The 12,431-nt window shown below is 45.3% G+C and overlaps 1 protein-coding gene across 2 annotated transcripts in view; it reads right to left on the bottom strand.

The window, feature by feature from the left end:
• Positions 1 to 5,492, bottom strand: part of GMPS (guanine monophosphate synthase) — a 66,025-nt gene extending 60,533 nt beyond the window's left edge. The window contains exon 1 of one of the 2 annotated variants that reach the window (XM_053308858.1): positions 5,439 to 5,492. In XM_053308858.1, the coding sequence (XP_053164833.1) occupies positions 5,439 to 5,477 (39 nt within the window). In that variant the 5' untranslated portion in view covers positions 5,478 to 5,492. Of the gene's footprint in view, positions 1 to 3,306; positions 3,608 to 5,438 lie in introns of those variants that run through there. The other variant, XM_053308859.1, reaches the window with a different exon arrangement.
• Positions 5,493 to 12,431: the final 6,939 nt, after the last annotated feature.

The following is a 12,431-nucleotide window of genomic DNA, read 5'->3' as shown; positions in this document are numbered from 1 at the left end:
ATACGCCGCAGACTAGCACTTGGCAGGGTTGCAATGAAGGCCTTGAAAAGGATATTTAGATGCTGTGACGTGTCTATATCTACAAAGATTAGAATCAAGACAATGGTTTTTCCCATGACACTCTATGGATGCGAAAGCTGGATTTTGAAGAAGATAGAAAAAGTACGGACGCTTTTGAACTTTGGTGCTGGACAGTGGTGTGCACGAACCGGTCTGCAGGCCATGTTAGAGGCCTGAGAGCCAGTTCACATGTCCGGCACCGGGCGAGGGGTCTCGCTTTAAGGGCAGGGGGTAGTACTTACCCCTCCCGCCGCTTTCCCCCCTCAGGCGCTCCATTTTTCAGAGAAATTTTCGGGGCGGCAGTGTTTCTCCCTGCCACTCATGCACCCTTGTTGACCGGTAAAGCAGAAGTAACTTCTGAACATGCACCCGCCACTGACATGAGCAGCGTGCGCATGCAATGTGTGAGGCAGGTGCACGCATCAGCGGCAGGAACATGTGCGGAAATTACTTCCGCTTTTACCAGTCAACAAGGGGGTGGGGCAGCAGGGAGAAACACTGCCGCCCCAAAAACTTTTCTGAAAAATGGAGTGGCGGAGGGGGGAAAGCGGCAGGAGGGGTAACTACAACACACACACCCTGCCCTTAAAGTGACACACACACACACACCCCGGCGTCGGAACGCGCCTCCGCGGTCCATGCACATCCCTAGTGCTGGAGAAGGCTTTTGTGGATACCATGGACAGCCAGGAAAACAAACCAAATGGATTATAGAACAAATCAATCCAGAATTTTCAGTCGAGGCACAAATGACCAGGCTCAAACTATCATGCTTTGGACACATTATGCGAAGATGCAGATTCCTTGAGAAGTCCATAATGCTGGGGAATGTTGAAGGAAAGAGAAGAAGAGAACGACCAGCAGCAAGGTGGACGAACTCGATTACGACAGCAATGAATGTACCACTGAGAGACCTTGAAGGCCAAGTTGAAGACAGATCATCCTGGAGAAAATCTATCTATATGGTCGCTAGGAGTAACTTAACGGCACTTAACCAATCAATCAGCTGTGGGTAAGAAAGGTGTGCGCGCGAAATACAAACAGTGCAACAATGAAATGCAGGGCCTGGTTGCCCGAATGAAACAGCATTATGAGAAGTGTGTACCTACCTACCTTCTAAAAAAGAAACCTACATCTTTCTAAATATGTATTAATGTTATACTGGATTGGACAACAAGAATGTACTTTTATAGAAAATGATGATTAAATATAATCTTCCTGACTAGTAATTTAAATCATTAAAATTGAGTCCTTCTGTGAAGTGATTTAACACCAATCAACCTTGTCCCCAACTGTGTTGCACACAAACTATTCTGGTTACCCTTAAATTCCCAATGTATAAAGGCCAAGAAAGCAAGGAAAGAATTACCAATCTCCATGCAATACTTCAGGAAAGACTAGTTTAACTCCAACAGGATACCTCTTTTTGATCTACTGTTGCTCCCAACAATTTGGAGGTTATTCGTATGCAGCACATATATATATCCAAGGTGTTTGGTTCAGCAACAGATTCCAAGAACTTGGCAGGGGGAGTATTCCAAGGAACAGAGTTTGTTCTCCCACAACTCAGTTTAGTCTGAGTAGATACAAATGCTGCTAGAGCTGAATGGGTGGCTCAAACAGCAGCAAATATACTTTTTCATTTGCTGCTGTTTCACCCCACCCATTCACATCTAGTACATATTTGTTGAGAAGTCAAATGAACAATGTTTCCTCTAGTACTAAGACAAGAAGAGTAGTGCAAAAGCTGTGTAAATAATAGCCATCACCCTACTAATCACTTTACCATGTTTTACCCCTCCAAGAGTTCTGAATTTGTGCACAATACTAGAGAATACCATCTCTCTGAACGTATTTAGCAGGTAGAATATGAACATTTGATCTTTGCAAATCAGATCTCACTTTGTCTAAATATACAAGACTTTGAAATTCTGAAAATATCTGGCAGCTAGATGTATCTATATTAAGTATTAAAATGGTGTTCCATGCAGTTGGTAGGAGAAAGTGAGTTTTACTTTGGGGGGGGGGAGAGAGAGATGGAAACCAACCATCAGACACCATAGAAGCAATTTGGTCATGCAGCTTCTTTGACTATCCAAAGGATGAATCCTGACCCTTGCCCCATTCCACCCACTCCATTTCAAAGTCAGTAAGCAAGAGGTATGCAAGTACCTTTAAAATTCTATGTGGTACCCACACAAAATTCACACTTTTGTTTCAGAAGCAGCACTCTTACAAACCTTCCTGTTAGAATTGTTCACACAGATTAGGATTCACACTCTACAGATAAGCACACATTCAAAACTATGTGGGGAATAATCTTCTCATACTGCATCATAATCTTAAGCACGGTACCAGAAACCTAATTGGGGACCCCTAAAACATGATCTGGAGAAGACGTCTATTCCTTTAAGTTGTGGATACAAACAGATTTAGGGTGCTAAATGCGGAGTAACTAACCCCTAAGGAGCACCGGGTTTCTCTAAGCTGATCAGCGAAGAAGCTTCTCAAGAATGGGGCTATAACAACTCTTTTGTCCCCCACCCCCGAGCCGCTGCCGCCTGTCCTGGTGACATAGGAACTGATCGCACCTCTCGATCATCTTCGTTTCGCCAGGGGAGAAAAGCAGGGCCCTCGCTTTGCCCAAGAAGGCAGGCGGCGGCGGCAGCAGCAACTCATGTGGGACGCGGGGCAGGGGGATGTGCTGGAAGGGGAGGGACTAGCAAGCGGCAGACTTCGGGGCCGGGCGCTCGCTGGCTCGCTCGGTGCCCGCGCTGGGGGAGGCGAGTGCCAGCCACCCTTCCTTCCCCTTCCCCCCCCCACGTGCCCGGCATGTGAAGCCTCAGCGCCACCTCCTCCCCCTACGAAAGGAGGAGCCTGAACCGAGAAGGGCCAAGAGGGAACGCCGGGCGCGGGGGGGGGGGGGGCAGCGGGAAGATCCTGCTGCTGCTGCTCTTGCAGGCGAAGCCCAGCCAGACCCCTGAAGGGAGGCGAAGCGGGCTGTGGAGGGGAAACGGGGATAGCCCGGCCCAGATGGCTCGCATCTCCAGCGCGCGCGCACACAGTCAGAAACACACACACACACAAAGCCCCCCGGAGGAAGGTGGCAGGCCGGGAGCGGAGGGAGCGGGGAGCAGCGCCGCTTGTCCGGGGCTCTTTCCTTCCTTCCCGCCCGCCCACCCGCCGCTCTCCCTTCTTCCTTTCGCTCCCTCGTCTTTCCGTCCCTCCCGCCGGCGCGACACTGACCTTGGCGTCTCCATTGCACAGAGCCATAGAGCCGGCCGCGTAAACACAGGAGGGGGACGGCAGGGGAGCAAAACAATAAAAGGAAAGGAAAGCGCTCCGTGCCGGCCCTGAGGAGAAAGGGGCGCCGCGAAACAGCCCGGAACGAGACGGGGAGAGAATCGCGCTGCTGCTGCTGCCGCTCTGCCTCCACCAGCGAGATGAGCTAATCCTGCCGCCCGCCCCGCCAATACGCGCCTCCTGCGAGGAGGAGTCGGGTTCCGGCAGCCCGCCTTCCTGGGGCCGAGTGGGCGGGCGGCGACGCGCATAGCCCGCCCACTGACAGCAGGCTGAGGCGCCGAGAGGCCGCTGGAGAAGGGAGGGGGCTGCTGAGGCGGAGTGAAGAGGAAGCAAATTAATATGCTAATAATATAATAAATAATACTAATAAGGGGTGCGTTCAAAGCAGAGAAGGCGAAGGCAGATGAGATGGAGTCTCAGTCCCTCTCTTTCTTTCTTGAGGAGGGCGGTCCTGAGAGGAGGGGCTGCAAAGTTAATAAAGAAGCTGCTCTCCTTTCCCCTCTCCCTCCCGCCCCACCTCCAGAAAGGGAAGAGGGGGCTGGAAAGGTCCCCCCTTCGCAAGGAAGGGAGCAGGGCCCCGCGGTGTTAAAAAAAAAAAAAAAAGGTAGTTGCTGTGGTCGGGACAGAGGCTTGAAACGAGAGCAAAATCCTGATCGCCTCTTTCTGCTTTCCACTAAAGGAAACTTAACACGCCGCGTCCCGAATTCCGGATCAAATTTCTCATCTCTCCAACCTGTTATAATTGAACCAAATACAGGTTTTTCTTTAGTTGCCTTTAGGCCCCTGAAGTTAGGACAAGATGTTGGGGGTGTAACATATTTTAATAAAAAAATTAATATACTATTATTATTACTATTATTATTATTACGCATGGATGCCAGAAAATATGAAAGGGTAACACCTCTCCTGCAGTCATTGCACTGGTTGCCTATTCGCTTCCGAGTTCAATTTAAGGTCCTGGTTTTTACCTTCAAAGCCTTGCGGGGTTTGGCGCCTGCCTACCGACAAACCCGCTCTCCCATCCAGTTACATCCCATCCGCTCAGATCATCTCTGCCCTTTTGTCGGTCCCTGATTTCCAAGAGATTTGGGGCGCTAGGACCCGTGAAAGAGCCTTTTTGGTTGCTGCCACACTTCTCTGGAATTCCCTTCTCCTCCAGATTCGTTTAGTCCCTTTCTTACTGATTTTTAAATCTCTATTGAAGACTTTTCTTTTTCTCCAGGCTTTTGCCCTTTAGTTTACCTATTTGGTTTTTTCTTTTTTGTTAGTTACTTTAGTTTTAAATTTAGAATGTAATTTTAATGTTGTCTTGCTTTGCATGTTTTTGTACACCGCCCAGAGTCTTCGGAGAGGGCGGTATATTAAATGTTTCAAATAAATAAATAACCATTATTATTATTATTATTATTATTATTATTACTACTACCAAGGTTATTCAGAAGTTTAAACTACTGTTTTGTTGCTTCGCTTGTGAAAAACCCTCATAACTGTAGGTGTCGTTTTACCCTCAAAATAACTTGGCCCCAAACTCCATCCAAAAGTGAGTGTAGGAAGTCATCCTCAAAAGATTTGAAATAACAAAGAAGGAGATGTGTGTTGCATCCTTTTACTTCACATTCAGTGAAAACTACCACCCCACTTTAGGTATTCACAATCAGAGAGGCCGGCTTCATGCATAGTGCTGAACCTGCGGTTGGCGCAAGCTGCCACAGTCCCAGGAACACAAAGGAACCCCACTCCTGGTCTTGATAATGATATGCCAAGATTGGATATGTTGTATGAACCCACCCACCCCCATTCTCAGCATATCCATCCTGCCCCCAAAGGCACTCTTACCCCGGGACTTTGGGGCCAAATTCCAGGGCCTCCACAGCTCCTGCCCCCACCCCTGCAAATCCTCTTTAGTCTGTCCGGGTTGTGTGGTCACCCCACAGAGAGACCCCCAATATCACACCTGCCCCTGGACCCATTAATTCTCTGGGTGGCCCTGCCCTTGCATGAAGCCAGCCAGAGTGTGCTTCTATCTATGCTCCCACACCATGGTAGTTGACTCCAACAGGGGATAAGTACTTCACCTTGGATGCGATTGATCTGAATAAGAAAAAGGAAACCATTTCTCTACCAGTATAGGCACAGTTGTGCCCCTGCTCCAAAGATGGTTCACAAAAGCAGCTGTTTAGGCTTGGTCTACAAATTCAGCCGCAGCAGGTGGTAAAGTTCTGAGGGGGCATAATGGACTGTACCACTTCAGACTGCAGGTGGAGGGTGTCGTTTTTGAAAACCCAAGGTTAAAAAAACAAACCTCCCTGAAAGTACAAAACTAGTACAATAAGGAGCAAGCTGAGCTAGAAACTTTCTCTCTCACCCTTTACTATATGAGGGGAGCATTCAAAAATGGCACCCCTCCAACTGCTCTCTGAAGTGGCACAATCAGTTCTTCTACCTCAGGATGCTACCACTTTGTAAGCCAGGCCTTACCTTCTACCCCAGAAGAGGAGTACCAGGGGTCCCATTCAGGGGTGGCCCTCTCATGAGGTGGGGGTGAAGCCATCGCCTCAGGTACAGATGGGGAGAGGCACATAAGGCAGTGAGGGCTGTTTCCTCGCCACCACGGAGAGCTCCCTGCCATCTACTGATTTGCCCTTCCTTGCCCCATTGGGACATGCTGTTCATCTTCTCTTCCATGCTCCACTGGGGTGCACCTCTTCTTTCCTCCCTCCTCACTTGAGTAAGGAATGCGCCTACCACCACTGCCTAGCTTGATGGCATTGCCTGAGATTGAATGCTTGTGTGTCACCACTGCTGTCTTAGCAGCATGGACAAGGAATGTTGAATGACCACAGATGCATCAAGGGGTGGCTGGGTGGGCAACACATTGTATTTTGCCTCCGGGGGCAAAATGTCTTGGACCATCCCTGCTACCAGCAGCTGCCAGCCATTATATTATACCTCCAGGTTTAGAAGCAGTATGCCAATAAATATCAGTTGCGGAGGAGGAATTGCAGTATGCCAATAAATATCAGTTGCGGAGAGGGCTAGTGCTTTCGTGTCTTATTTGAGAACTTCCTGGAAAGTTCTGGTTGTTTTCTGTGGGAAGCAGGATAATGGACTAGACAGACCTTTGGTGTGTCCAGAAGGGCTCCTATGTGAATTGGCTCCATTAACTTCTATGGCAGAGAATTACCTGAATCAAGAAAGGGGAGCCAGGCCACATTGGAGAGAGGAGCCTTCATGCACATAGCTTAGCCTTTCCATTTGTTGTTTGTGAGGGATGCAATCTGCCCCCTTCCATCTTGCCTGGTTCTCTCTACTTCCCTGTCTTGGTGGCAGGTCCCAAGCAATGCTAGGAGAAAAGAAGCAGAGAGATTCAAGCCTCTCCCCCTTTTCTTCCTGCAGCAATAGCCCTTAGAAAGCTGCTCTCTCTGCTGAGGAAGGCAGGCTTAAAAGAGGTTCTCAGAGCTACTTTTGAGACTCAAGAACCAGTTGCCCCAGTACATCTGGGGGCCACTGATTCTTTGGTCTTGTGAGAGTATGATTGTTATGGGACAGCAAATAAAGTAGTAGGTGGTGGTGGTGGTGGTGGTGGTTATTGCTGTTACTTCTTTACAGCCTCAGTTTCTATCTGTATAGCCCTATTCATGTCTAAGTCATAAAGAGTGAAAGTTGTTTGGACATTTGTATAATGATTGAGTGCCATCAAGTTGATTAAGTGCTGACACGTGCTGGTACATTTCCGGGCAAAATACAAGGTGCTGGTTATTACCTATAAAGCCCTAAACAGCTTAGGCCCTGGGTATTTAAGAGAACATCTTCGCCATGTGTGCAACCGCCTGTTAAGATCAACTGGAGAGGTTAGTCTGCGGTTGCTACAACTCTTCTGCGGGCTACTCGGTAACGGGCCTTCTCCATTGCAGCCCCTAGACTTTGGAATATGCTCCCTGTTGAACATGCCTCCCCATCACTGACAGCTTTTAAAAAGGCATTGAAGAGACATTTATTCACCCAGGCTTTTAGTTAGATTTATAGTTTTAATATTTTTAATACTGGGTTTTAAATGTTTTAAATGTTTTTAATGATTTTAATTGTTAATTGATTTAATGTTTTAAATGATTTTAATTGTAAACTGCCCAGAGAAACAAGTTTTGAGTGGTACAGAAATGTTATAAATAAATAAATAAATAAAGTCGGTGATGACTCTTAGCAACCACATAGATAGCGTTTGAGCCTGGTCATTTGTGCTTCAAGTGAAAATTCTGGATTGATTTTTTTCTATGGTTCATTTGTTTGTTTTCCTGGTTGTCCATGGTACCCTCAAAAGTATTCTCCAGCACCAAAGTTCAAAAGCGTCCATACTTTTTCTATATTGCTTCTTCAAAGTCCAGCTTTTGCATCCATAGAATGTCACGGGGAAAACCATTGTCCGAATGATTCTAATCTTTGTAGGTATAGACACATTGTAGCATCACCTTCATTGCAGCCCTACAAAGTGCTAGTCTGCGGTATATTTCTTGACTGCTGGATCCCTTACTGTTGATGGTCGATCCTAAAAGGCAGAAGCTCTCCATCACTTCAGTGTCTTCATTATCAATTCTGGGGCTGGTTGCTGAACCTGTTATTAGTTTAGTCTTCTTTACATTTAGTCGTCGTCCCATTTTCTCTCTGTGCTCCGTGACTTTCACTACTAGAGCTTGTAGATCATCTGCATTCTCAGTTATCAGTTTAGTATCATCACTGTAGCACAGGTTATTGGTGTTTCTTCCTCTAACTTTAAAACCACATTCACCTTCTTCCAATCCAGCTTCCCTCAGCATATGTTCAGCATACAAGTTTAATAAACAAGGAAAAAAATACACAGCCTTGTCTTACTCCTTTGCCAATCTGGAACCAGTCAGTTTCACCATGTTCCATCTGGACTGCAGCTTCCTGTCCTGTGTATGGGTTTCTCATTAGAACAATGAGATGTTCTGGGACGCCCATTTCCCTAAGGATATTCTACAACTTGACATGATCGATGCAATCTAATGCTTTTCTGTAGTCAATGAAGCACATATATTATTATTAATTTTATTTTTACATTTTATATCCTGCTCTTCCTCCAAGGAGCCCAGAGTGGTGTACTACATACTTAGGTTTCTCCTCAAAACAACCCTGTGAAGAAGGTTAGGCAGAGAGAGAAGTGACTGGCCCAGAGTCACCCAGCAAGTATCAGGCCGAATGGGGATTTGAACTTGAGTCTTCCCAGTCCTAGTCCAGCACTCTAACCACTACACCACGCTGGCTCTCTTTATTGACTTTGACTTTTGATATTGACTTTTTGGGTATTCTTTGGCTTTCTCAATTATCCAGGGTGCATCAGCAATAATGTCTTTTGTTCCTCAGCCTTTTCTGAAACCAGCTTGAACATCCTGCATTTCCCTTCCCATCTAGGGCTCTAATATGCATTGGATGATCCTGAGCATTATTTTGCTAGCATGTGAAATTAAGGATATTGTGTGATGGTTTGCGCAATCTGTTAAGTCTCCTTTCTTTGTTATTGGTATGTATACTGACCTCTTCCAGTCTTCTGGTTATTATGCCGTTCTAATTTGATGCCATAGTTTGTTTGTTTACATTTATATCCTGCTCTTTCTCCAAGGAGCCCAGAGCGGTGTACTACATACTTAAGTTTTTTCTCACAACAACCTTGTGAAGTAGGCTGAGAGAGAAGTGACTGGCCCAGAGTCACCTAGCAAGTATCATGGCTGAATGGGGATTTGAACTCGGGTCTCCCCGGTCCTAGTCCAGCACTCTAACCACTACACCACACTGGCTCCGTGACTTTTAGAGCCTTGATTGATTCTTCTTCTGTTGCCTGACATATTTCTATAGCTATTTCATCAATTTCTGTAGCCCTCCAACTTGATAATAACCGGAGTGCTGTTCTAACTTCATCTTCCCATACTAGAGGTTCTTACAAGTAGAGGCTGTCTTCTAGAGCAGGATTTCTTAACCTTGCCCGCCCCCAGGTGTTGTTGGACTACAACTCCCATAATCCCCAAGCAAAAACCATTGCAGCTGAGGATTCTGGGAGTTGTAGTCCAACAACATCTGGGGGTCCAAGGTTAAGAAACTCTGTTCTAGAGCATCTTGGATGCTGATGTCTCTGCTGTACAGATTTTCAGTAGTCCCCTTTTTATTTTCTCTTACAATGTTCCTAGGTCATGTGATACAATTACCTTGCTGAAGCTAAGCAGGTCTAGGTCTGGTCAATGCCTGGAACCCCATGCATATCACCTTGAGATGGAAGAAAGATAGGATATAAATGTGATACATGTTCCTAAAATATTTACTCCTCAGTGTTAAGGCTGAAATAATGTACAGTGATTTTTTGATTGATGAAAGTCATTCAGATTTGTTTCAATTGGGTCCTCAAGTTCTACCTAAGTACACAAACATCTTTGATTTCATTAAGTTGGTTTGATTTTTAACAAACTGAAAGTTCAAGCATGAGTAATTTGGCAGGTTAACAAAGCTGCAGTTCAAGGTTGATTGGTTCCTTGAGCAATCAAACCTAAAATGTAACTTTGCAAAACAGCTGAACTTATCAAAGGCAAATCAGGTATTGCAGCTGTAGTTCTGGAAATATATTCAGTTGGCATACCTGCCAACATGTCCCTTTTCCCCCGTGAATGGGAAAATAGAGACATGTTGGCAGGTATGCATCCTTAGTTCACTCAACAGATAATCCAAGCAATGTCATGGCCAGTTTGTTGCATCCCTGTTGCACTCCGAAATGTTTCCTCTCATTTTGTGGCAGTTTAAAAAAACTTTAAAACAATTATACCACCAGCTTGTCCACTGTGGAGCAGCAAAGTACTGTTGAGGTTTTTCAGGGCGACTGTGTCTTAAAACAGTAACTTCTCCCTTGCAGCTTCTGTCTCTTGTATTATGAAGCACAACAGCAGCATTACTGATGACTAACCTCTTAGCTGAACTTTAATTATCTATCTATCTGATTTGTACACTGTCCCAAACTTTCATCTCTGAGCAGTTTACAGTGACATAAAACAGGTTAAAACACAGGAAATAAAAACCTTAAAACAATTTAAAACTGGAGTCAGGTTAAAAAGCTTGGGTGAAGAGGTACATCCTCAAGTGCTTTTAAAAAGTTATCAGAGATGTGGAGGCTCGCATTTCAGTAGGGAGTGTATTCCACAGTTTCGGGGCAGCAACAGAGAAGGCCCATCCCTGTGTGGCCGCCAGATGAGCTGGTGACAACTGGAGACGAACCTCTCCAGATGATCTCAATGGGGGATGGGGCTCATAATGAAGAAGATGTTCTCTTAAATATCCAGGGCCTAAGCCATTTAGGGCTTTGGTTGTAACCAGCATTTTGTATTTTGCCCGGAAACTTATCAGCAGCCAGTGTAGCTCTTTCAACACAGGAGTAATGTGGTCTCTCTGAGATGACCCAGAGACCAACCTGGCTGCTGCATTCTGTAACAACTGCAGTTTCCGGACTACGTACAAAGGTAGCCCCATGTAGAGCGCATTGCAGAAGTCAAGTCTGGAGGTTACCAGCATATGTACCACCGTTCTGAGGTGGCACGGATGCAGCTGGCGTATTAGCCAAAGCTAATAGAAAGCCCCTCTGGCCACCATCTCAACCTGAGATACCAGGGAGAGGTATGGATCCAGAAGCACTCCCAGACTGCGTATCTGTTCTTTTTGGGGAAGTTTGACCCCCATCTAGAAGAAGCAGATCAAAATCATCTCCTGAGTTCCGACCCCTCCCAATAAGTACCTTCATCTTATCTAGATTCAGCCTCAATTTATTATCCCTCATCCAGCTCATTACTCCCTCCAGGCATACGTTTAGGGAAGTTATGCCTTTTCCTGACAACACTGACATGGAGAAATAGATCTGAGTGTCATCAGCATACTGATAACACCCCACACCAAATCTCCTGATGATCTCTCCCAGCAGTATCATGTAGATGTTAAAAAGCATTGGAGAAAGTATGAAGTCCTCAGGGACACCATACATAAGTTCACATTTTGAAGAGCAGCAGTCTCCAAGTGACACCATCTAGAATCTGTCTGAGAGGTAGAAGCAGAACCACTGTAAAACAAAGCCTCCCACCCCCAACATTCTCAGATGTTACAGAAGGATACTATGGTTGATAGTATCGAAAATCGCCGAGAGATCCAAAAGGACCAACAGAGTCACACTTCATCTGTCAATTAGTCAGTTCTTGTTATCCATGGGGGTGGGTGTTAGTCATTGTTTTACTCTCCTTATTTCTTATTTTAAAATTGCAAAATAGTGTTTTATTGCTATTAAAAAGTGAGAACAAAAATAATTAGAGGAAATTGTAATGAAAGCCCCCACCCAGGAACAAGAACTGACTAATTAAGGTACAGTTAAGAGGCTATTCACCAGAAATGGTACTTTGGTGCTAACAGGAAATAATAGAAGGTACAGAAGCTACAAGGAGGAAACTACTAATTAACATTGCAGGAAACCTTTGCTGAACAGGATGTCTTAGTAAACATTACTGAAGGATCTTGGCCATGGCAATGAGCACTGCTGATAATTTAGTGCTATATTAAGTCCTGAGTGGAAGAACTCTGCTTGCAGTTGATTGTGGAAAAGCAATTCTACAGCAGCACTAAAATGCCCTAGTGTGAAACAACTTCACTCCACCTCAGATCATCATCTGCAATATAGTGATTATAATACTAAAATCCCTATCCAAGATGGCAGATGCATGAATGTTTGAGGCACAAGAGGGCTATCTTTGTGAATCGCCTAATCAATTTGTATCAGATTTGGTACAGTTGTAGTGAGTGACACACAGAGACACCTCAAGGGCCTAGTTTGTGATAATGTCATCCACCCCAATTCAAGATGGCAGATGCATGAACATTTGAGGTTCAACTGGGCTAACTTTTGAACTGTCTAAACCATCTGGATCAAATTTAGTCCAGTTGTAGGTATAGTGAAAGGAAAGTAGGCAGATTAGTTCTTACTAGAACAACTTTATTTATTATTTATTATTATTATATTAGGCTTGGAATGTAAAAAT

This window comes from Hemicordylus capensis, chromosome 3 (genome assembly GCF_027244095.1).
Source record: "Hemicordylus capensis ecotype Gifberg chromosome 3, rHemCap1.1.pri, whole genome shotgun sequence".
NCBI lineage: Eukaryota > Metazoa > Chordata > Lepidosauria > Squamata > Cordylidae > Hemicordylus > Hemicordylus capensis.
The sequence above is the reverse complement of the archived record's forward strand: the minus strand, read 5'-3'. Positions and strand labels throughout refer to the sequence as shown.